Raw genomic sequence first — 25,465 nt, forward strand, 5'->3', positions numbered from 1 at the left:
TTGAGCAGTAAATAATCATATTAGAATGATTTCTGAAGGATCATGTGACAATGAAGACTGGAGTAATGATGCTGAAAATTAAGCTTTGCTGAAGTTATATTTTAAAATGTATTAAAACAGGTATTTTAGAAAAACATAAAATTAAATGGTATTACTTTCACAGTAATGTCCAAAAAAACTATAGTAAAACCATAGTACTTTTTTGTAAATGCTGTATATTTATTGAAAGTGTCTCTACTACTGGATGTGTCTAACATAAACAAATGTCTTGGTGGGTGTGTGTGTGTATGTATGTGTGTGTGTGTGTGTGTGTGTGTGTGTGGAGGGGAACACCTGAAACATTGCCACGGTTTCCCAGCAGACCCGAGATTTAGCTTGAACCCCCCTGCCAGTGTGTGTGTGTGTGCGCGTATTTGCTTTTCTCCTGCCGTGTAAAAATAGATGGAAAATTACAAAGTGGCATTCCCTACTGCTCTGGAAGGAAGTGGTCATGCGCGCGCACACACACACACACACACACACACACACACACACACACACACACACACACACACACACACACACACACACACACACACACACACAGTACATGGAGTTGTTTTATAAAGTCCAGGTGATACAAATGAACAGCTAATAAACTCATAACTTATGTTTTTAATATTTCAGCGTATTTAGACATTTTAATAATTTATCACATGTGGTCTTTTTAATATTTAAATATATTTAGTTACATCAATAATTTAGTATCTCCACACTAAGCCAAACACTGGACGATATGAACCAGAGTAATGGATTGGTGGAACTTCACAGAAGCTCATTCTGGACAGATGTAACATAGCTCATAATTCATTTATCAAAGCTTAAGCTCTAAACATTACTGGAAAAACCTTTTAGACATCCTTGCTAAGACAAGTTTACTTTTATTTCCACTGATATGTTGGGAATGAAATTAATTAAATTATGCACTATATATATTTACAATATATGTATCTATATACAAAAAATTATTATATAAAATTGTATTAATTACATAAAATATAACGAGTAAACTTGAGCAGGTTTCGTTTTTTTGCCAGAACTTAAAATAACAATCATCCACCGCTTCAAACATCTCGTCGTAACAGAATTACGCCTTCCTTCTTTAAACACCAAACAACAGATTCATCTAAATGGCAGAAAGTTGTGAGAACCCGAGTTTCTTCTGCTAGGCATTACAGACTTTTCAGTCTCTGTTGACTCAGACTTTCGGAGAGGGCCAATCTTGAGGTCCGCACTGATGGATGTGATTTTTGGTGTTATTAGAGGGAAAAGCGGAGGGCTCATGGACGGGGATCAGATCTCTGTGGAGTTAGCAGTTGGTATCAGCCTGTTCATCATAGAGGATTTTGTTCTGGAGAGAGCAAATACTCCGTTCAGAACATGGGACAGGAAATGGGAATGACGGAAACGCATGCATGAGCGGCCTCTCTCTCTATATATATATTTCTCATATTTTTGGGATTTGTACTAATACCAGTGGCTTTTTGCTGAATACTCGAAGGGTTTAAAAATACAATATAGCCATATAATTATCAAAATGAAATGAAAACCATTATCGTGAACACCAGATCTCCAAAACCTTTTGGAGTTTTGAGAGCTTAATGTTGTCTTGCTCGTCCAGGCTCGGGTGCTGGTGGTTTTAGAGCACATAAGCTGTGCTGAGTGTCTCTTTGACTCTGACCAAATGAGGAACTGAACTGAAAAACTGCAGAAAAGAGCAGCGCTGAGCAGAAACGCACAAAGCACCATCTCACCAGGGTAATTCCACACATAAGACCTCATCCTCAGTCTTGTCCAAACATAAGAGATTCAGTGTGTCATTAAAAGGCAGCAAAGCACAGAATAATCAGTTTGTGTTTAGTCTTCTCCTCTCAGAGACCTGGATTTGGACATTTGTTGAAATGTTTTGCAACATTGAGAGTTTGCAGGAACTTCCATGCAAAATGCTGAGGATTGCAGTCATATAAAGGTCAAGAAAATGCTCTTTTACTCTGCATAAGACTTGTGTTCTTTAAGTGACAATGGTCATCACAGTTTCAATCACGCCAACAACATTGGTGTGTTGCTCCTCCCATAAGTCTTGTGGTCTAGACCAGTGGTTATCAACTGGTTTGGCAATAGACCTTATTCAGAGCAGCGGCATGACAGGTATGAAAGTGAGGCTGTGAGGGATAGACCATGTTTTCAATAGCACCCGCTGTATAAAGCTCCTAATCATTTTCCACAGCTCATGTTGTCTGGAGTTTTTTTTTTGTCTACTGAAACTTCTTGGAAAGATATTTTTGCAGTTTTAAATCCAAAAACACATTAAATAACAGCAAAACCCACTGAAGAGAAGAGATGTATGTCTATGTCTCACAGCCTCGGTTTCATTGCCGGTAAAAATCAAAGATGTCGCTGCTGTGAATAAGGTCTATAGGGCCCACATTTTCCAATGGTCATTAAGCCACGACCCAAATTTTTGGGAATTTGAACCAAGCCAATTTATTTCTCAAAAATGGTTAACACACATGAGTACTGTCCCACTTTACTTAACACATAAATTGTATGAATTTCACTAACACTGATAAATAAAAAGTATTATACACGGTAAAGCTATTAAATAGCAGTCCCAAACTAGTTACTAAGTTGGTATGAGCCACCACAGTCATCAAAAATATAGAATTGGTGATATTTTGGGTTAAGGTTACAAAAACATAAACTGTTCATAAAACATATGGACACTGATACTGATGAATAGAATGAACATCATACCAGCATGCAAATAACACATGACATACTGTACTACTTATGTAATTTATTGGTACTTTTTGGTAATTTTGGTATTTGATAACATAACTACATTGCTGTATGCTCTTAATTTTGCAAAAATGTGTTCTGTGTGAACTGGCCCTAACAAGTTATGTGTTAATGACACTGACATATAGCCTGATCATCTCATCTGACAGCAGATACAGAATCACCTTTTTTTTTTATTATTATGTGTAAAATAAAGCTTGTGGTAAACATAACTAGACGATACTTTGACGTTTTGTTCTACAACAATTACCCATAGCGAAAACGTGAATTTTGAAGCAGTTATGTTCATTTTTGAAAACGTACGTTTTTAGTAAGTCACTAAATAAGACAGTTTGGAGTGTGAGTGTTTGCAGTGTACGTTGTAGAACAAAATGTCAAAGTATCGTCAAGTTGTGATTATCACAGGCTTTATTTTACTTCTAAATTGAAAAACTCCATTGGAAAATCTCGAAGGAATTAGACTTCCGGGTTCTGATGTCAAACCTGCACCACTCTATGGAAATGTAGCACAGTGGAATAACAAAAAAAAAGTTTTCTGGCAGAAGATCAAAGTGTTTACAGAAGAGTCATAAGAGAACAGCTTTCACATGTCTTTGTCAAAATGAAAGTCTCGCATCAGAAAAAAAAAAGTTTCTGTTGTTTCTTTGACTTCACACTCCATGAACCACTCAAAACGGTCTCGCAAACCACCAGTTGAGAAACACTCGTCTAGACTACTACACTTTAAAAGAAATTCCCATATAAAATTCACTGTGCTTTACAGTGCAGTTGATTTGCATTTTTATAAACTGTGTGGAATGCTCATGTTAGCATCCAAGAAGGAAGAAGAAATTTATGACTAAAGCCTCACCCGTGTCATTCTAAGGTAAAACACTGGCCCATTTATACAGCCAGAGAAGATGGAAACTAATCTTGCTTATTTTCATGCTCATAAAAGTGCTATTTGACTAGTAAAATGAATAAACTAGCAAAAAATTATAATCAATTAATGAATAACTTTGAATATTTGCATCTTTGAAAACAAAAACTGCTATACTAGCAGTTCTAGTCTACTAGCAGTGAGAGTTCTAGTCCAGCTAGCAACATTTCCCAGTTTCACTTCTCTTCCTGTCCTTTCTCTATCATGGTAAAAAGAAAAATATATAATCATGTAAACAAAAGTGGGAGAGTTCTAGTTTAGCTCGCAACAATTTCTAGTCCTGCCTCTCCTCATGTTTTCCTGTCCTTTCTTTTATAGTTACATAATAAAATGTGTCAAAGGTAAAAAAAAAAGAAAAAAGTTAAATAAATAGAATAAAATAGAATAATTAAAAAATTTAAAAGTTAAATAAATATAATAAAACCATGCAAAAAAAAAAAAAAACATAATACACCATAAGAAAAATAATAAATATAATCATGTGACCAAAAGTGGTCATAGAGTTCTATTCTAGCTTGGTACATTTTTCCAGTATGGCCTCTCCATCTTTTTCTCTCCTTTCTCTATCATGATTATTTAAAAAAAATCAGAAGGTAAAAACATAAAAATGACCAAAAGTGGGCATACTCCGTTAAGAAGGAACAGAAAGGCTTCAAGATTTCAGATTTCAACCAGAATAAAAAATGTATAAAAAATTGTCAGCATATCTATATACCTAAAATACATGTAAACGGCAGAGACGTTCTGACTGTGCACACTAGAGCTGGAAGTCCGAGGTGTTTCTTACCTTCAGTGAATCAAAGCACGCAATGACTCGCCCGTTCTCCACCTGGCAGCTCTTGGCAGGATGCGCAAACTTGCACTCAGCATCGGAGCGTGAGCACGTTCCCCGCTGAAACTCTCGACACACCTCCAGCGTCAGCCATTTCGTGTCCCGCATGTGAGCCATATTCATCGCCATCTCGCTTTAGCGGCAAGCAAACTTCAATTCCTTAAAATCCCAAAGTGCCTTGGGTGTGCTTTGTGTTTTTCTCAAAAGCAGTTTGTCCTTTTTACTAATGTTCTCTTTCTTAGATCATTAAGCTCCTCTTTCCTCGTGGATACACGCCAGGCCAAAGCAGAAAGAACAAAAAACAAAACAAATGTTGCTTCAAGGAAAAACTGAACTGCAGTAATGGATCCCAAAGCAAAAATCCTTGACTCTGATTGGCTGATTCAATAGTGCCCACTTCAGCTCTGTCAGGTAGGGGTCGTTCGGGGTCACAGGGATTGTGGGGTTGTGCGGGCAGTCTTTCACTGATGTGGGCAGCAAGCAGGCAGGAAAGCTGAGGCTGGTACTATAAGCAGCTCCAAGCAGCGGCAGACGCAAGAGAGGGCACGATACTCAGTACCCACCTGCAACAGAGGAAAAGAGGGGGAAAACAGCTTTATACCATCTTCCTGAGGGCTCTGCAGCAAACATTTTCATCATTCGAGTGTGTGATTAGATTATTTCACAGTGGACGAAACTGTGCACTAAACTGAGACGAAGCGAATAGGCACTTTCGACTATCTGAAATCTTCATCTTCAAAATATTTCTCACAAATTAGCTTGCAGTCCATTGTTATCTAGTATGTAGGTATGTATGCATTTTTTATTTTTTTTTATTCATTTATTCATTTATTAAAGTTTATATATTACAATCTGAAACTGACTTTATTTCTTCTGGTTTCTAAAATAAAATAAAGAAAAAGCCTAATAAAGTTACAAATTGAACACATAAATACAAATAAATATCTAATGAATTTTAAGTTCTCAGGAAAATTAATTTTTTATTTAAATTTTTTTTTTTTATACATTTAGAGCAGAGGTAAAAAAAATCTGAAAACTGAAATTATGGCAAATTTCACCTTAAAACTATGAAAATATCTATCTATCTATCTGTCTGTTTATCTCTCTATCTATCTTGCAAATAAAAAAATTAAAGCTAATATAATTTATTTTTAATCATTTTAGGGGATGCAAAAAGTTCCCCTAACTGAAGAATCACTCATATAGTGTATAATACGTACACATTTTTTCAGAATAGGATGTGATATGGAATGCATTATGCAACAATAACCATTTCAAACTATAGCCATGCTACAGTCTCATCACATGAGCTCATCATCACGAGGCCATCATATGACCCCTGTTTATTTCCTCTGTCCAGTTATCATCTCAGAAATAAACATATTGTGCATTTTTCATCCAGTTTCATGTAAAAATAGATCCAGTATTCATGGGATGCCAAGTTGTGTGCATTACATTACTGCATACACTGCATATTTGGCAGATGCAGTAGAAGTAGATTATCCAGGTATTCCACGCATACGGAAAATGCACATTCTGAAAATTCACTGCAAGGAATTGTACCAATTAGGACAGACAGCATGAGAAGAATTGGGACGCAGCCCATCTTCCACTTTATCTCACTGCCTCTCTGTGTTTCTCACTCGATCTCTATTAGACTCTCACCAGCTGCATAAATCCTTCACACCCCTAAAAATGCCAGAAATGCACTGAAGTCTGCAGAATACTGTTAGTCAGAGCAAATAAAACATTGTCACTCACATTCCTGGACTAACACACACCCCACTGACACACATACACACACTGGTCTCTGTCTTATACAAACACACACGGGACACATACAAAGCAACCCCTTCAGAATTTAAAGTCTCAGTCCAGGTTGAGAAAAAGTGAACCAAATAGCACATCACAGCTACAGCTAAAGAGCTGTGACGTATCATTTAACAGAGACCGAGAAGTTGGAAAGTGAACGGCGAGGTCATTTCCTGTTCTCTAAAGTATTGCGAGACTCGCTGTGAGCCAATCAAAGGCAGAGATGTAGCAATGGTCCGGACGCATGCCAGTTGAGAGCAGCAGCTCAGTCTGAGAGAGGGTGAGAAGCGACACCTTTACACAAATCTACCATCATTTCGACTTGAATGACACAGTTATTCCATTTATTGTTAATAAAACCATGCAAGATTGGTATTAGCTACCAGTTCCATAGAAACAAGAAAAGAAAATGAGAGACCAGAATAACAGACTTGAGAGTGGCCTCTTTTAACTTGGGCCAGTAAGTAACCACCTAGCAACCAATCAGAATACCTTAGCAACCATCCACAACAAAGTGCTAAAAACCCCTCTGAACAGGGTCTGCATGTGCAAGCACCACTCACTTAAAAAAAATGGAAAAATATATAAATGTATTAGTATTTTCCAGCAGTAAAAAAACAAACAAATAAATACATATTTATATGATATATTATAAATAAATAAAAAACATGGTAAACAAATAATAAAATAATAATTTAACTTAAATATACATGTTTATAATTCTATAATATATTCTAATAAATAAATAAATAAATATTAAATTAAATTAAATATATTTAAAATTCTATAATATATTATAAACAAACAAACAAACAAACAAACATGGTATACTACAAAACCATTAACTTATTTACTGACATATCCACTTAGTGAAATAAAAAATATAATTAAACTTTATTTGGAGTATTTATTTATTGCACAATGCACATTTCTTAATATTAAGCCTGAAATGTGTTTTAATATCACTATTAGTAAGGATAGTATGATCACTGTATAATATCAGTCTTTAAATGCAAGACATTTAAAGTCCATTTTAGCACAATCAAATATACTTAAGCATATCTTTAGTTGGACCTCAGCACTACATTTCTGGATAACTAAAGTGTATTAAGTACAAAATTAGTTGAATTTAGCAGACTTTAAGTTTATCAATTTAATATAACAAAAGTACAATCTTATATTAAGCACAGTACATAAATATGTAAATGTATTTGTTGTATATTTACTTAGCATAAAATAAATGTATTTCAAATACATTTTGGTACATTTATTTTTCACTAGGGTCTTTATCAGAAATATGGTTACCATGGTATATTTTTGTAAGAGCACTGGTATGCTACCTTGGATCAAGTACATAATAAAAACAAACACACGTACATACACACAAAACACAGCACTGTTTATGGAATGACATATTTTAATCCGATAAGACTTTCAGTGTGGAAGCAAACTGGATCCTGGGAACACTGAATACTCAAAATAGGCTAAAATGATTTTGTGAAATGAAAAGTAAGCGATCGCGCTGCTAGATAATGTGAATTCATGAGCCTTGCAGCGTGATTCTGATCTTGCATTAAACAGGCTCATGCCTGCGTTATCTGTGTTTACTGAGAAGAGGAATAATCGCCATGACAATTAAAGAAAATTCATGCTCAGACTTGGATCCCACTTTAAGATCCTAGTCTTCACTTGATCATAACGATGCTGTTTCTTTGGTCCAACTTTTCTTTTTTGGTTAAATGATTTGGCTATTAAGTCACCGTACATCTCCCACAATCCTTTGCGGTGAAATAACAGAATTCTTAGAAGTTGCTGCAAGGTCAAACAAGGAGAGAAAATAAGAACGAGAGAGAGAGAGAGAGAGAGAGAGAGAGAGAGAGAGAGAGAGAGAGAGAGAGAGAGAGAGAAGAGAGAGAGAGAGAGAGAGAGAGAGAGAGAGAGAGAGAGAGAGAGAGAGAGAGAGAGAGAGAGAGAGAGACAGAGAGAGAGAGAGACGAGAGAGAGAGAGAGAGACAGAGAGAGAGAGAGAGACAGAGAGAGAGAGAGAGAGAGAGAGAGACAGAGAGAGAGAGAGAGAGAGAATGATCTGGAAGTATGCCAATCAAAGCCCATTAAAAAGTCAAACATTTTTGCCACTGGGAGGAGAACTGGATGTTATGTTCTCTTTTAACAAGTGGAAACTATTTCAATGATTCACATGAATGAGATATTTGCACTTTGGCTCATGGCTTTATTTACGTCTGTACTGATGTCTAATATGCTCCTGCTGGTGAAAAATGCCTGATTGAACATTTTTATTTCCAGTGGCTCTGTTTGTTATTTGGCAGCAGTGTGATATTAAAGGACTGATTTTTAAATGGAGGAATTATAATTAAAGGTTAAAATCAGTCTGAGTTTAGTCTGTTTAGGAAACAAAAACAAACTCTGCCTGCATAGATCTTTGACTCTTCAAATATGCATCATATTAATATTGAAACAGCAGTGTTTTATGAGCCTGGTTCACATTTGTAAACATAACAGCTAATACCCAAGTATATGGGAAACTGTTACCGTTTAAGGATCTAAAAGTATGATGACCTGCACCAACACCTTTATAAACAGAACCATATACTGTAGGAAATAAAATCTAGAAACAAGAAGGATTTTTACAGTGTGATGTCATAGAACCTGAAAGTTCCACAAAGAACTTAATATATCAAAACCATAATATGAACTTGAAGAACACAGAAACCAATCAGCTGATCTAAAGAACTTGATGAATGTAACATCAAGAACTTCTACAAATCTCTATAGAGCCATATACAACCAAAAATGCCAAAAAATACAAAATATTCAGCCAAAAATGTTTTTCACTAAATTAAGGTTGTGTTGAACCTAATGTGATGCACATCATCTTTTTTTTTATGACCAAACCTTAAAACTTAACATTCAGGAACAAACCTGTAAGTTTATTTCAGAAAGATCCCAAAACCACATAACTACAACCTTAAAGTACAGCTTTTCAGAACCTATCAGACTCCACCACAATCTGAGATATAGAATGGATCTTTATGATGAACTCAAATGCTTCTGATCTGGAATCAGGCAAGATGTGAACGCTCTAAAATACTGATTATATTTACTCCAAATTCAGCAGAACCCAAATCAGCATTTGTTCCATGCATGAAGGAACTGGCCTGAATCTGGGTGGAGTAAAGGATCAGAAAGGTGTGCGGGCAGCAGAGATGGTTATCTAAACCACAGCATTACATCGTTTGACTCAGACGTGTGTAGGTGATGATTGCCATGTTGGAAAGGGTTGAAAATAGTATCATCACCATGGTTACACAGCACAAAGCCCTTCTACCCAGTAACTCAGAAACATGCACGGTTTATAAACCCACAAACGTTCTGCAAAGCTGTGAGAATCGAAAAGGTCGAAAGGTTAATGGTTTTCAACATATTATTTATTAACTATTCAAATGACAATGGTTCAGTATGGTAAGACTTCGAGTTTTATTAAAACACAAGTATTTTTCTACAACGCCCTCTAGATGTTAAGCGCATAAACATCTTGATACATTCAACATGCAGTCGTCATCAGACATATTTCATTAGTGGCATTAAAGACAGCAGGCATCATTAGCATGCAAAAAACACAAATCATTCCTTGGCAAATGAAAGTCTAGCATCTGAAAACCACAGAAAAGCAAAAATGTTACTGAGACAAAAAACAAGAAAACCCTAGGATAAGATGTGAGATGGCGCGAACAACCAGATGTGCTACGATACCTAACGCAGGTGCAATATGTTTATCGCCGCAATAGGGTAACAACTTATTTTAAGGTGACGTAGTGACACTTTACTACATGTAATTACTATAGTAATAACAGTACATTATGCATATTTACAAGTAACATGCAGTTAATACGTTTTACGCAGTACTTATGTGAGTAAGTACTATGTAACTACATCACCTTAAAATAAAGTGTAACCTATTATAGCTAGCATATGAGATTAAATCACTTACAAGAATATTTTTGCATCCATGATTACTCACTGTTTACATTGCTAATGCAGAATTCTGCTAAAAAAAGATTTAGAGCTAGTCTGAACAGAATCAGAAGTGAATTACAGAGAACTAAAGTGAAGTGTGCTTCCCAATAAAGTCTCCATGTGCTTATTTTCTTGACACTTTCACTTTCTCAACTATAGCGTGCCGTCGACAAAACCCGAAGACTTGGCGCCAGACCACCCCGGACAGATTATTTGTTTATTTTCCTTCCTCCCCCTCCAAAAAAAAAACATGATCTTCAAACAACTGAAACAATGGCTTTAATCACACACACCCTTCTCAGCGACGATATTCTTTTCTCATTTTCTGCTTTTTAACAGTCTGCAGCACGATGAAACGATAACCCGCCTATGAAGTGCCCTAAAAGTCAGCATAACCTGTTCTTAAGCAATCTTTTCTTACATGTTTACGTTTCCCTTTAGCGCAGGAAAACCACCGCGAGCAGCCGACGAGCAGACTCGCGAGAGCTCGAATCCATATGTTTCTCTCTGCAGTGAGAGCGTGTTCAGCGTTTACTTACATGACTGCATGGAAGAGTGACGCACTCAGACAGAAGTGAAAACCTGCGTCAACATCTCTCTCCCCTCTCTTTTCCCTCTCGCAGACAGTTACGCTCTCACACACACGCCCCTGTGCAGTCCCAGGGTGCCTGACTGGGTCCTACCGCTCTGAAATCTAGCACGAGCCATATTAGGAAACAGCAGTTAAACATGTCACACGTAATTTACATGTGGGGGGAGTGGAAAGAAGCTCTCGGGCTCTTACGACAGAGCCCAAGAGCGTATGCAAAAAAAAAAAGAAGAAAAAAACATGCACACGCTGGGTACGCGCATAAAACAAACAGAAGGGAAGTGAGACCCGAGAGGGGGGCTTAAAAAAGGAGAAGTGCTCTCAGGCTCAACAGTTAACCAATCGCATGGTTGCCACTGTCTAAACAAGTAGCCGGTCGCGGAGAGGTGGGGGAGTACCTGCGCGAGGGACGTTTCCTGCCAAACGCACACGCACAGATGCAACCGCAACTTTTAAGTACGCGGAAAAACACTGCTGAGATTTGTTTGCAGTCCCCAAGACATAACAAACTGCAGTTAACCACAAAAGCACCCTATAAAGTCAAAGGCAGCCCACACACACACAGAACAACCCCCCATCCTCACACAGCAAGCGTGCAAAAGTGGTGCAATGCTTCAAGCCTCGGCTGTTAGAACAGCGAAAGAGAGACAGACAGGAACGTGAGCGCGAGAAAAAGCAGTTCTTACCTCTCACATCATGATTACTATTGAGTGCGCGTATGTGTGTGAGAGATCAGACACGGGCGGCAGGCCGCGACAGCAGAGCCTCAGGCACCGGGTGGACCATTCTCAGAGAGGAGGAGAAAGAGAGAGAGAGACAGATAGAGAGACAGAGCGCGTGTGGCTGCTGGTTGCGCCACTGTGTGTGTGAGTGTGTGTGTGAGCCTGTGAGAGCGAGAAACATCAGCACTGCGCAGAGCACTGAACTCAAGCGCCAATCACGCTCACTGGAACCGCCCACCCACACAACCAGGAAGCGCTGCTGCTAATGCTTTGAGTTCCTAACCAAAGAGAGAAGAAAATGAGAAGGGGAGGGGACAAAAGGAAGGAAAGGGAGGTAAAGAAAAGAAAACGAGTGTGCTTGTGAGATTACATCGTGCCTTCCCAGGAGCCTGTCTGCGTTCAACTCCAGACTGCAGTGGGACACGCATACACACACAGCTGTACACCTGGTGCATTGTGCGACAAAGTTATCTGCTGCTAGGAACGAGAGGATTTGGGCTTCATTTGACTCTGAATGTGGGTTACGGTCATTTCAGGAGAGAAACATATCATCGCAGTGACTCTGCATGAGGCGTTTTCCCCTTAATCCGCTTTGAAAAGCATGATATATTTACACCATAAGCTATTTATTAAATGACACAAAGGAGAACTGGGTTGCCTTAATTTATTTCACTGATGTTAATACTAACAAACTCCCACATGGCCGGGAATTTAGAGTCCCTTCAAACTAAACAATATTTTCCTGGAGGGCCATAAAGCGTTGAAACTCGGGCATTAATTCATTATCTTCAAAAAAAAAAAAGAAAAAAAAGAAGCTTAATAGCATTATTTGCATACTTGAGCCTCGCCCAGCAACGACTGCGGTTATGACTCCATCAGACTACTGGAAAAATGGTACATAGCTCACAATGGAATAATTATAATAATAAAAGACGATCAGCTTTTTTTGTGTGCAAAAGTCAATAGAAAAGAAAACCTTGCTGTTGTTCACACACACTAAACACAAGGAATTATTTTTAGAATTGATTAGAGATTCACTTACGCAGACGGTTCACGGATATGTGAAAAGCTCAGGTGTGTCCTGGGTCTTTAGAATCAACAGCATGTGCATGGCAGAAAACTGCTAAAAAGGGCTATACACCAGTGTTACTTTAGTATTATTTATATACTTTACTTTTATTTTTTTATTTATTTTTTGCTTTTGTCATTATTTTTTGTGTTTTTAGCTTTGCAGATTTTCATCCTGCTTTGTATTGCTACATTGTTGGTAGTAAATGAACGTTTATTCATTCACAATGTTACCTTGACCAATCAATTTACCTTTATTTATCAGCAAAAATCCTTTTGACAGGCTCCAGGGCTTTTGTAAGCGTATCCATAATAGACTGGTGGCAGTGGACTTGGACGGCAACAAGCCCAGTGCATAAAAAATCTAATATTAAAAAAAACATAGGCAGCTGAATTATATTGAACGCCCATTTTTCCAGTGGTGGAGTATCCCTTTAAACTTATTTCACTTAAGTTTTTTAAGTTAAGTTTAGTTTTTTCCATCTAATATTTATATTCTATTGTATTTCAGATTTATTTCAATTAACAAAAATATATATTTTTTAGTTTTAATTTTAGTTAATAATAACAACACTGTTATACATACAGTGCACATACTAGTCTTTTAGACAGATGTTTGTTTTCTATATCTATTATCAACAGCCTCAGAATCACTTTTAACCACATTAACAACTAAACTGAATATTCATATTCATATAGTTGAACGGAAATGAATATTTGATGCAGCTTGAGCTCAATCTGACTGTTACAATTAACAGAGAAAATAATTTCAACTTGGCAAATTTTGCAGTTGGACAATTTTGATAAGTCTGGCACATTTTGCAGCTCATTCAGGCTAAACCTGTTGTTTTTAAGTGGCATTTCTGCCCAAATGCATGTATATAAATTTAAGGGTGGGTTTATCTTAAAAAGTTGGTGATTGTTTATCTGTGATTGCTGATATACTAGTGTAAAAAAAATTAAAAAAAATTGTAGAGAAACAGAAAACAACAAAAACATAAAAAAAATTATTGCAGAATGCAGAAATGTCAATCAAAATGTCTTTATGTCCAAGAGAAATTTATATTGATAATTTGAGTAACTGATTAGATGGAAATAATTTTACAGACAAAACAAAGTAGAATATATACTAAGTGCTTTAAGCAAAACCCTAAGTATCTTTCAAAGATTTGATACTTGAAACTTTGGCAACTAAACTTAACTAAATGAAGCTAAATGAAAGACTACTGCACCAGTTTAAACTCAAGTTTAGAAATGTTAATACAATTCAGACTGGAACCTGCATTGGCTGCATTGTAAATGTGGATTCTGTAACATTTGTCATGTACATTTATACCATAAATAACCTATTATGCATATGCATATTTTAGCATCTACAATAGTTTCAGATTTGTGCTTGTATCTTATGTGTAAATAATAATAATAATAATAATAAAAACATACCCTTACTTGAATATAAATGGAAATAACTTTTGTAAATTCTTGTAAAAAGTATAATTGTAAAGTTGATTTCCCCTTGTCTAGACATCAGGGTGGTTCACCTAATAAATGAAATTTTGGTCATACACAATTACCACAGCAATGTTACTAGTTACCTAATAATTTAAAACAGTCATGTGAACTACACTATAGGCCCGATATCAAAATGGTTAGCCTGTTCAGGTACCCTCTGGCTGGCATCAGCAATACATTTATGATAATTTATGCTGTTGACTCCAAGACCAAGGGAAACAGTCCAACTCTGGTTTATATTAACAACCAGACACACACATTTCACTCTGCCTACCTCTTTCCCCATTTCCCTCAACTGACCGATTCATTCAGATATTACACATAGGGAAAATATGTCTTATCCAGTAATTCCTGTCTTCTTCCTTTCCGTATACTTTTGTGTCCTCATACTTTTAAAAGGTTGTTTTGGTATTAAGAGTGACGATAGTGGCAAAAATAGTCACACAGTAATGGTCATACTTTCCACTGAAATGACTTTCGCTCGCTCTCAAGCTGTATGACAAACTCTATTAGCAGACTGTTAAAATGGACAAACACTCTCAAGTTTTGCATCCGCATAATTTTACATGTGCATTTCTCTAAATGACTGTGTATGGGTGAGCACCAGTGGGCAGATCAAAAATAACTAGCTAAAAGTATCGACGCTGGTAACTTTTTCTAACATCTTAACATTTTTTTTTTCAGTAACCCAACTTTACTTTACTATTTTCAAAACAGTCAAGCTTTGAATATTGCAGCGCTGGGGAGTCTGATTCATTTCAGTAATTCAGTTTCTTTCGCAGTGATTCATGTAAAATAATCGTGTAAATACTGAAAGCTCCTGTACAACACTAAACTTTCGACTTTAGTTTTTATAAGAGTAGTGGGTTGAATAAAAGATTGAATTTCTTTCAAAAACTTGTGAATGGTAGTGTGTATTTATAAAGATATTAAATTGCTAAACGGTAGTTTTTGTATGTTGGAGCGAAGCTAGCTAGGGGCAGCTTTATATTAATAATGTAACTACTTTATATTATGATTATCTTGTAGTTTGGCAAGCTACAGTTTCAGAGTAATTTCCCCAACAACACACACACACACACACACACACACACACAAAATGGGGACATTCCACAGACGTAATGTTTTTTATACAGTACAAACTTTATATTCTGTCCTCTTACACTAACACTACCCCTAAACCTACCCATCACACAAAACTTTCTGCATTTTTAATTTAAAAAAACAACAACCTTTAATTACTTTATTTTTATACCAGATTTACAAATGAAGACGTTCCTAAAGGGTGTTTATTTGAGATTTTGTCAGGTTTTGGCAAAATTATTCCCCAAAATATTAGGTACACACACACACACACACACACACACACACACACACACACACACACACACACACACACACACACACACACACACACACACACACACACACACACACACACACACACACACACACACACACACACACACACACACACACACACAAAATGAATGCATATTTATGTGGACCATGTTTTTGTGTGGAATCTGTATGTAAACATAATACGGTATCTAACAATTTATATCAATGGATAGAATAGTGAGTTAAAGCCCGAGCTTACTGGGGTGACCTGATTTATGTTGGTTTGGCTTCATGACATCAGAACATTCACAGTTTTCTTGACCTCTCTTCGCCAAATACACTGACTCACCAAACAGACATCTAGACGCACGCATGATCGTCAAACACGCATTCAGAAGGAATTTTCTTACTGCAATCACACAGATGTCCTCCTCTCTCTCTCCCTCAACCCTTTATACTGTACCATCTCTCACAGGTTTCTCTTCAGTGCTTTACCATTTACAGCTTAAACATGTCTGAGCAAACAAGTCAAAGAAAGGAGTGAAAATGTTTAGGCGTGGCTGTTTACACAGTAAGTCAAAGTAATTGGGATTGGTAGTTTATAGTTTACTGAAAGAGCGTATGTTGGTGTAAAGTGTAAAGTAGATGTCTGACTATTGATATAAAGTCTGATACTCAAAGCAGCATATTCTGGCAAGGAACACTCAGTTGAGACAAGAAGAGATTGTTTGACCTGCACTAAAGTTCAAAAGTTTGGGAGTGGTAAGAATTTCAAAATGTTTTTGATAGAAGTCTGTCACGCACACCAAGACTGCATTTATTTGATCAAAAATACAGTAATAACAATAATATTGTGAAATATTATTACAAATTGAAAATAAATGTTTTCTATTTTTTTACATTGTTTTGCTTTGCGAGACAGGAGTGCAGTTGTCAAAGATGTCCGTCTAGCGCATGTTTACATAGAAAACAATGGAAAAGGTGTGCAGAAAATGTGTTCTGTATGAACTACTATGAACGATTCGCGTCGGGTGGTTCTTTACCTCCATGTCGTGCATTAAAATCATTTAATGCACAGCCGTGAATTATCCCGCTTATACCATGGTCATTTGCATTGACAACTTAAGGCTATTATTGATGTTTGCAGTGCAATATTTGCTCATTAGGGTAAAAATTACTGTTATTTTCATCAGATATGGCTTGTTAGAGCTTTGAATCAGACACAGAGATAAAGTAGTGCATAAGATTACATTTATTTATATGAATGAAATATAGCATTTATTTGAATTAATTACAGAGAGAGCGCATGAGAGAGAGAAAGATGAGATTTGCGTACCTGCGTCTGTTCAGCGTATCTCTCTATTAAAAATGAAGCTGTGAGTTTAATTACTTCAAAATAGCGATGTAACCTCCTCGTTGCTGAGAAATAAAATTTAGCGATTCAGTAGGGAAGCTATTTTATTACTAAAAGTCACGAGGCAGTGTTAACAAATTTCTGTGCTCCTGAATGTTTCTGTGTGTGCGCAGTGCGATCTCCGATCACTGTGTGTTAGTAACGTGTGTGTGCTTCAGTGAAAACAGCGCAGTAATATAGAACGATGATTAAACTGACTTGGAACTGGCTGTGTATTAAACGGTTATATTGCACAGCTAATCAGAGTCGGGTCAGACAGCCCAAGGTATAAATGTTTATACTTAATTCTTTAACAGCCCAAGCATACACACAGGTCTATTGAATGGTGCGTAAACAAATTTACAAGAAAAAAAAATCATAAATCAGCTCCATATCGGATTCCAAGTGATCAAAGGCTCAGTGCGTTCCATTTAAACCCATTACAAGGGTCCCGCCAGTAGGGGGCACTCATGCAACATAAGCAATGACGTATCCGAGTGAACGAGACGGAGGGAAGTTAGAGGGAAGGGCATACAATAAAATAAATTGACTTATTATGTTTTTTCATGATAAAACTGTAAAGCTGCTTGCTTTAAAGCATTATATTGTATAAAGTGCTATATAAATAAACGTGACATGACTTGACTGGAGTGCCGAATTGTAGAGCTTGTGCAAACATATCTGCAGCATCGCTATGACCAGATGCTTTCTTAACTGCTGTTTTCTCACACTGTCATGTTTTGTTCTGTGTTTATTTTATTATTGAGTGGAGTATATCGGGGACTTTACACCACATCCACTGGGTCTGGCTTTGCTCGGCCCGCCACATTAAACATCGTGTGTATGGAGAAAAAGTCCCTGCTGATGTTAAAAAAACATTTGGAGATCACAGAGTTACTCATGCAGCTTTGTGTGAAACCGGGGCCATTTTGAATTGTGCAAAATATGAGAGTCACACCTGTACATGGTGCAGAGACAGGAAGTTCGCCTTTTGAACAGGAAATGAAAACCATGAGGTGACAAAGACAACTGCGGCACCATCTTTATCAACCTTTACGGGGCAGATCATTGCACGACGCCTCCGTTTGCCTCATTTTCTACAGTAGCTCCCGAATATGTGCCAACAAAGTACAGACACACACACACTGAACAAGGCAGAAATTTTCTGTGCACAAAAAAGCTCAGTGTTTTATAGCGATGCCTGTTTCTCTCTCTCTCTTTCTCTCGTCTCAGCACTGGTATGTGTCAGGATACTGTAAATTGTGCTGGCTGGTGGATGTGAACTCTTGCTGGGTTAGAGAATATTCTCGTTACTCAGTAAGTCTGGACACCTCTGTACAGCTCATCTCGCCATCGAATAACCTCATATAAACCCTGCAAACCACACCCTTTCTCTTTCTGTTCGCTCACATAATTTATATTTGATCACATTATCTGCACAGAGATACTCGAAGCTAAATGATCTATTAAATTATTCAGTAACATCCCTGCTTTACGGAATATTAGGCTGTTTCTCAGCACATTTTGCTGGACGTAAAGATGAAGCTTACAGACATCAGCTATCATCTGAATAGCGTAAATGCGACTCAGGTTTCAGAGTTGGCCATCTCCGTCTAGATGCATTGCTGAAAGTCACCGGTGATGTTTCACATGTCCTTGATAAAAGCAGCATTGTGCTGGCCTACTTTACTGATTTATCGAAGGCATTCAGGCCTTGTGTTACTAAAGCACCCAAACTAAAGCAGTGCCCTACATCACAATGCTAGAACCACTTTTCTAGCAGAATTATCTTTGATGATACGATAATCGGTTTGCAAACACTGTTAAAGGATTTCTCAAGCTGCCGGTTCATTATTTAGCTCTGAATAATCTAAAGCTGTGGTAAACGGAAACGCTAAGACAGCAAAACGTAAGGTGTTTTCCAGGTTTACTGATCTCAGGGGGCCTATCTACTCATTGGTAGCAACACAGATGCATTATATACAGCTAAATGTATACTGTTCTGTTGAGCAGCATCTTTGGAGCAGACAACCAAAAAAAAAGTTGCAATGTTTTGTTGTAAATTAATTGTTATATTTTCAGTTGATTGCATTTTATAATATTGATTAAATTGTTAAAGTTTATATAAATGTGTATGAATTCATTAAACACAGAATAAAATGTGACCCTGGACCACAAAACCAGTCATATGTGTAAATTTTTTGAACTTGAGATTTATACATCATCTGATGTATATGATTGATGTATGGTTTGTTAGGATAGGACAATATTTGGCTGAGATACAACTATTAGAAAATCTGGAAACTGAGGGTGAAAATTGCCTTTAAAGTTTTCCATTTATGTTCGCGACTGTGCTGCATTCACTCACAAAAATAAATGTTGTATATATTTACGGTAGGAAATTTACCAAATATCTTCATGGAACATGATCTTTACTTAATATCCTAATGATTTTTGGCATAAAAGAAAAATCTATCATTTTGACCCATACATTGTATTATTGGCTATTGCCACAAATATATCCGTGCGACTTATGACTGGTTTTGTGATCCAGGGTCACAAATGGAAAATACTGAATTTTGGGGGGAAATAAAATGGATTTCATGGATTTCTCAATTAAAAGTTAGCTACTCTATGGAGTTTAATTGTGAACAAACAAGTTTACATTCATTATCAAGGTCTAACAAATATGTGGAAAACATTTCCTTCCCCATTAATGGTAAATAAATATTGTGATAATATTTTTGCCCATATGGCCCAGCCCTAGGTGAGGCAATAAAGTTCTTCCACACACACACACACACACACACACACACACACACACACACACACACACACACACACACACACACACACACACACACACACACACACACACACACACACACGTGTGGAAGATATATGTGGATACATATATATATATATATATATATATATTTTTATATATATATAAAAATAAATAAATGTCATGCCTTCTTCATTAAGTTACAATTAATTTATAAAATATATTGTTCTTTATGTACTACAACTATTTGACATTAAAAGTAAGACCAAAGTCTCCACAGTTGCTAAATTAGGAAACTAAACTAGTTTCACTCGCTCAAACTGTTAAAGCAGCGAGAAAACAGGAAGTTTATGAGTAACTGTGAGTGAGAAGTTCTCCGTTTGCAAACGTCCTCTTTTGGAACACAGTCTTGCAAAACCTAACAAAGCCTAACACTGTTTGACCCAACGTGTGTTGAGAAAGAAGCATTTCATTTACTTTGAGAGATGTGTTAAGACTGAGAGAAACAGGAAAAAATGACAACAGCTCTCAATGACTAAACAGAACGGCTGCTCATCTCCTCCCGCCAAATATTAAGAGCAGCTACAGATGTATCGCACTAAACTAAACGCAAAATATCACGTCACACCTTACATAAACACCTCTCAAGAGTGTCCTAAAGAGAAAAACAGCTGAATGCACTTATACACTTTCAAAGCTCTAATACACTGAGGCAAATTCGCTGGTGTGTTTTACACGGCCAATGGCGTTTGGCAGCAGAAGCACACCCCTGATTCTCTTGAAACTGACTTTAAATATAATCAGATAAGTTGTGGAGCAACATCAGAGGAGAGGGAGCGATTAGTAGCTATTATGACTCTTCAACAAAGTTGCAACTTCATAAAATGGAAATTTACAAAGTGCCACGTACGTAAAAGTCCATGTAAATAGTTTGCATACTAGAAACTGCACTTTCACGAGACAAAGAGACTCAAGAGGAAGCGATCAAGCATGTCAGAATACATGCTGTAAAAATTATAGTAATTTTAACAAAAAATTATGTACATTTTAAAGCGTACAATAAGTAACCTTACCATACACAGGGAAAAATACTTATTTTAATATATTTAAAAATATGAATAATTATACTAATTGCATCATATTGTAATGTACTAGTTACTAAATGTATATTATTTAATATAATATTTATAAGCTTATGTTTATGTGACCTGTAAAATATATTGTGACCAAAATGCCTGAAAAATATATTATTTTACGGTCACAATCTGGCAAACAAATCAACCTGTTTTGTTTTTTTTTACCATAAACTACAGTGTACAGTATAAACATTCTGTATACATCAACAAATTGCTGAAAAAACATTCAAAATTAAAAGTGTAAATCAGCAAACAACTCACAATTAAAAAAAGGTCAAAAATCTACATCGCAGTGTGTAATTGTCAGCATTTCTAATATATATCTATATAAAATTCATTACGAAAAGCAAATTTTTCCAGATATTCTCTCTTAGTCATACAAATTCAGTAATAGACGTAAAAAAAACATTTTCAGTAAATGTGTATATTTGATTCTATTTGCATTTGGTTAGTTCTTACCCGTGTGTGGTGCAGTATCTCCACTGAGAGCGAGACAGGAACTCACACATGGGTCACCAGCCAATGTGGCTTACCGCAATGCATTCTGGGCCAGATACTAACGTATGCCCTGGTGTGTCACAGTGCACAACCAAGCAGAGAGTAGCATGCATGCAAAACACTGCATTAAGATGTGTGTGTGTGTGTGTGTGTTTATGGTTTCAATGTGTGATCACATGATAAAGCACAGACTGAAGCAACTGTGTGTATGTGTTTAGCGATCATTCTCTCTATCGCCATGGAAACCTACTTTTATCTTATTTGCATCTGGGTGTACCAGCCGCAGAGAGAGAGAGAGAGAGAGAGAGAGAGAGAGAGAGAGAGAGAGAGAGAGAGAGAGAGAGAGAGAGAGAGAGAGCTGTGTCATTTTCACCCAGAAAACCCTACTGCCCTCCTCAGAGACTCGAGAAGTTTGCCATATAATCCACAATAGTTTCTCACACGTAAACACTTTCCCTGAGCGTAGTGAAAACACGGCTATAATCCTGATACTTAGCAAAATCTCATACTAATTTACTCGTCCTAAAAGTCAAACCTTCAAAAAAGAGGAAACAACTCTCATACACTGCTAAAGATAGCCTTGCACAGGAAGAGGCTTGTGTTTGCTTTATACAGAAGCCCCGAAAAACTATTTGAACGTGAGTCACGCTTAAAAGTGGAACAAATGATTTGAAAACCTACTGTAACAAACTTCTTTTTGTGAAATGTTTTGCTTGAAAAATGTGTTTGTGCTGTCTTTTTTTTAAATAAATGCCAGCTGGATTGATATTTTCTTTTATAATGCAAATAAATGCATTCGTTGTTTTAGTATGTAAAACAATGTACGTGTGTGTGAAAGCATGTACTTGTGTTTGCATGTGAATTAGCATGCATGCATGCATTGTGTGTGTGTGAGGTTACTTGAGGTCTGCAGTTCACTCATGCCAGGTGTGTTATCTCAGACGTTCCACATGACTGAGTCGATGGTAGAGTTCCTCTTCTAAACTCACTCACCTGATCTAAAAACACTCACACGTCTCACTAACGCAACCCCTCGGGTGTTATTTACACTAATGACAGTGAGAAAGAGAGAGAAAAACAGATTCAAGGCTAGTATATTCATACAAAAAAGCCTCCATCCTAATGCCATTGAACAAACTTTTTGAGTTCTTATGATGCCATTGAAAAAAGTTTTCAGGTTAGCATGTAACAGCATTCCCAACCAAGTTTTCTTCCATAATGTGACGCATTCTGAGTGAAACAGATTATTCAATTAGAAAAAAAAATATTGTAGGGCTTTCATGCCAGACATAAATGCAAGTAGATTGCCATAGATCGTGGAAGGCTTACTTCACTTCTTCATTTTGAACTGGGGAATGGATATCCAATGGTAATAGCTATGATAATCAATGATTTTATTTCCTCAGTACAGTGTTATTATTAACTCAAACTAAAACTAATAAAAGCCATTTGGTCACACTTTAGATTAGGGTCTAATTCTCACTATTTACTAATTATTAACTATGACTTTTGCCTCAAACTCCTAAATACTGCTTATTAATAGTTAGTAAGGTAGTTGTTACGTTTAGGTATTGTGTGGCTGGCGGGTTGGTCGCTAGTGGGCGTTCCCACAACTGGTACCTAGTAATGTTTATGAGTGACATTCACGGATGTTATTCCATGTTGTAGACAACAAATCAGTTTTCTTGCAGTTTAAACAAACATTCTGGAGGGAAATGACTAATATATATGAAATCATATTAGTCTGACCTACTCAAGCTCCACATTTGTGGATCTAATGGGTGGAGGGATAGAGATATGGGTATGGTTAAGGTGTGGTTGGACCTTCTAGCTCCACCCATCACGCCCAGTTTATATCTAGAGAGAGGGAGCAGGACTTCACGCTCCACCCATGACTCTGCAGTGAGCAGCCTGTCGAGCCAAGAGCCATGGGAACAGAGCGAGGCCGGTGGAGCGAGTGTTAATGAGCGTCACCTGCGTGCCACACCGGTCTCCAGTCCCACGGAGGAGATCCGGAATGATAAAAGTGACCACAAGTGAAGGACGAGAGAGGACCAGGCCTGGACTTTATGTTGGTGCTGTATTTTAGTTTATTTGCTTTCGAAATATATTTTAGAACTTTACTTTTGTTCTTTATATTATGTTTATTTGATTATTAAAGTTGTTTAACATTCACCCGTTCCCGTCTCCTTCTTCCCTTATTAACAAACCCTGTAACAACTGGGCTTAACTGAAATATGTTTATGTTGAAGCACCAACATTTCTAACTGAAATAAAAATATTAAATATTAAATAAAATATGAAAATATAAAAATGTCATCAAAATTTATTTAGTTTAAATAATAATAAAATTCCAATAAGTAAGTTAGTTCCAATTATGCTATTTTGAGGACTTTTTTTAAAGATTCTCATGATGCCACAGAACTGTTATAAAAATTCCATATAAAAACATTTGTAAGTTCCAATGACAGTGGATTTCAACCTCTTTAACTTCAAGTCCCCCACTGTCCACAACAAATTTAAAGTCCCCCAAAATTTTAAGTTTTTTTTTTTTTTTAGCTTATTTTAATGGTTGCTTTGTCTTATTTTAAATAATTGTAAGTCATCTTGAGACCCCCTTGGAAGTTTGTTTAGGTTCCCTAGCTGGCACTGGCCCGTGGTTGCGAACCACTGACATAGGAGAACGTACTGTAGGAGACACTTAAAGTACCTATAGTCCCATAAGAGAATCTTTGTAAGTACTTATTAAGGAATAGAATAACTGTTTATGTTCCAATGATTCCAATGAACTTCCAAAGAGAAGCAATCTGTGGTTCTTGAAGGCACCAGAACAAAGATGGCTTTCCAAAGAACCATTCATCTACTGGTAAAACCGATAGATGGTACTTAAAACCAATACACTGTTCTGAACCAATGACGTAACAACAAAAATGTATTAATTTTAAAATCACCATTATAAGTATGTACAACAAAAAAATTGTGCAGATAAAATACTTTTCTCTGCTGAACCAAAGGTGCTTATAAGAACCTTTCGAGTGATGCCGAAAAAGACAGAAAAGGAGGAATGAAAAACGAGGTGCATGGAAAGGAAAGGCACACATGAAGAAATGAACCACAGAGAGTAAGAAAGCGTGCTCAACACACAATGCCTCATTTCAAACCTTTCCATGCTCACTTCTAACCTGGCACGTCGCTGAATATCAGGACGCCAAATATCCTTAGCTTGTGAAATACCCATTCCAGTAGCTTTCCCGAGCCACCGGTGAACAGGAAGTCCTCGTCTAGCCCTCTGAGTAATGGCACACGGTCTTACCTGACTCTGAGCCGCTCAGATCCAGTCCCGTATGTCCTCTCTTCTGTCTGCCGACAGGAAGCACTCTCAGTCCGTCCCTATTTACAGTCCCCTGGCACTGCAGTACGGCTCACAGCTGGTGCATTCCTGCCTCAGCTGATGGAGAGAGGAGAGATAGAGAGCAGACACGGCAGGCAGCGAAAGAGGGAGAGAAAAGGAGAGAGTCAGAACGCAGTATGAACATGCTGTACAAATCATCTCCTGTGAATGTGAGGTCAGCAGATGCTGATCAGCCAATCAGAGTCCTGATCTATAACAACTTGAGCTAACTGCATTATGTATTTCTTATTATTTCATCCGTTTGATTCATGAACAGAAGCATTGATTCGAAGCAGAAACATCAGCAGTTATTGATATCTCGCTGATGATACCTAGAGCACCAAATATTATGTAACAAGGCCATTTTCTTGTCCTAATGTCGGTTAGTCATCACTCAAATGCAATTAAAATGCAGTTAAAGACCAGATGACTTCATAATTGGAGTTTTATGGTCCATATAGCCATGTCTGTGAGTTTTGAGGTCATGGATATGCTAGTATAGTGCACTAGTACAAGTTGATAAAATAGGCTACTCTAGTGTTCAAAAGTTTCTTTTTAAAATAAATTAATACTTTTATTCTGCAAAGGTGCATT

At 37.0% G+C, this 25,465-nt stretch overlaps 1 protein-coding gene across 9 annotated transcripts in view; it reads right to left on the minus strand.

The window, feature by feature from the left end:
* mbnl1 (muscleblind-like splicing regulator 1) overlaps window positions 1-24,928 on the minus strand; it is a 58,367-nt gene extending 33,439 nt beyond the window's left edge. For 2 of the 9 annotated variants that reach the window (XM_082173619.1, XM_082173614.1), the window contains exons 1-2: window positions 11,712-11,914; window positions 4,545-5,152 (exon numbers count right to left, since the gene is read on the minus strand). In XM_082173619.1, the coding sequence (XP_082029745.1) occupies window positions 4,545-4,718 (174 nt within the window). In that variant the 5' untranslated portion in view covers window positions 4,719-5,152; window positions 11,712-11,914. Of the gene's footprint in view, window positions 1-4,544; window positions 5,153-10,857; window positions 11,656-11,711; window positions 11,917-21,441; window positions 21,591-24,793 lie in introns of those variants that run through there. The other 7 variants (XM_082173618.1, XM_082173615.1, XM_082173620.1 and 4 more) reach the window with 7 other exon arrangements.
* Between the last annotated feature and the right edge of the window lie 537 nt (window positions 24,929-25,465).

Source organism: Leuciscus leuciscus (assembly GCF_965113295.1).
Source record: "Leuciscus leuciscus genome assembly, chromosome: 6".
NCBI lineage: Eukaryota > Metazoa > Chordata > Actinopteri > Cypriniformes > Leuciscidae > Leuciscus > Leuciscus leuciscus.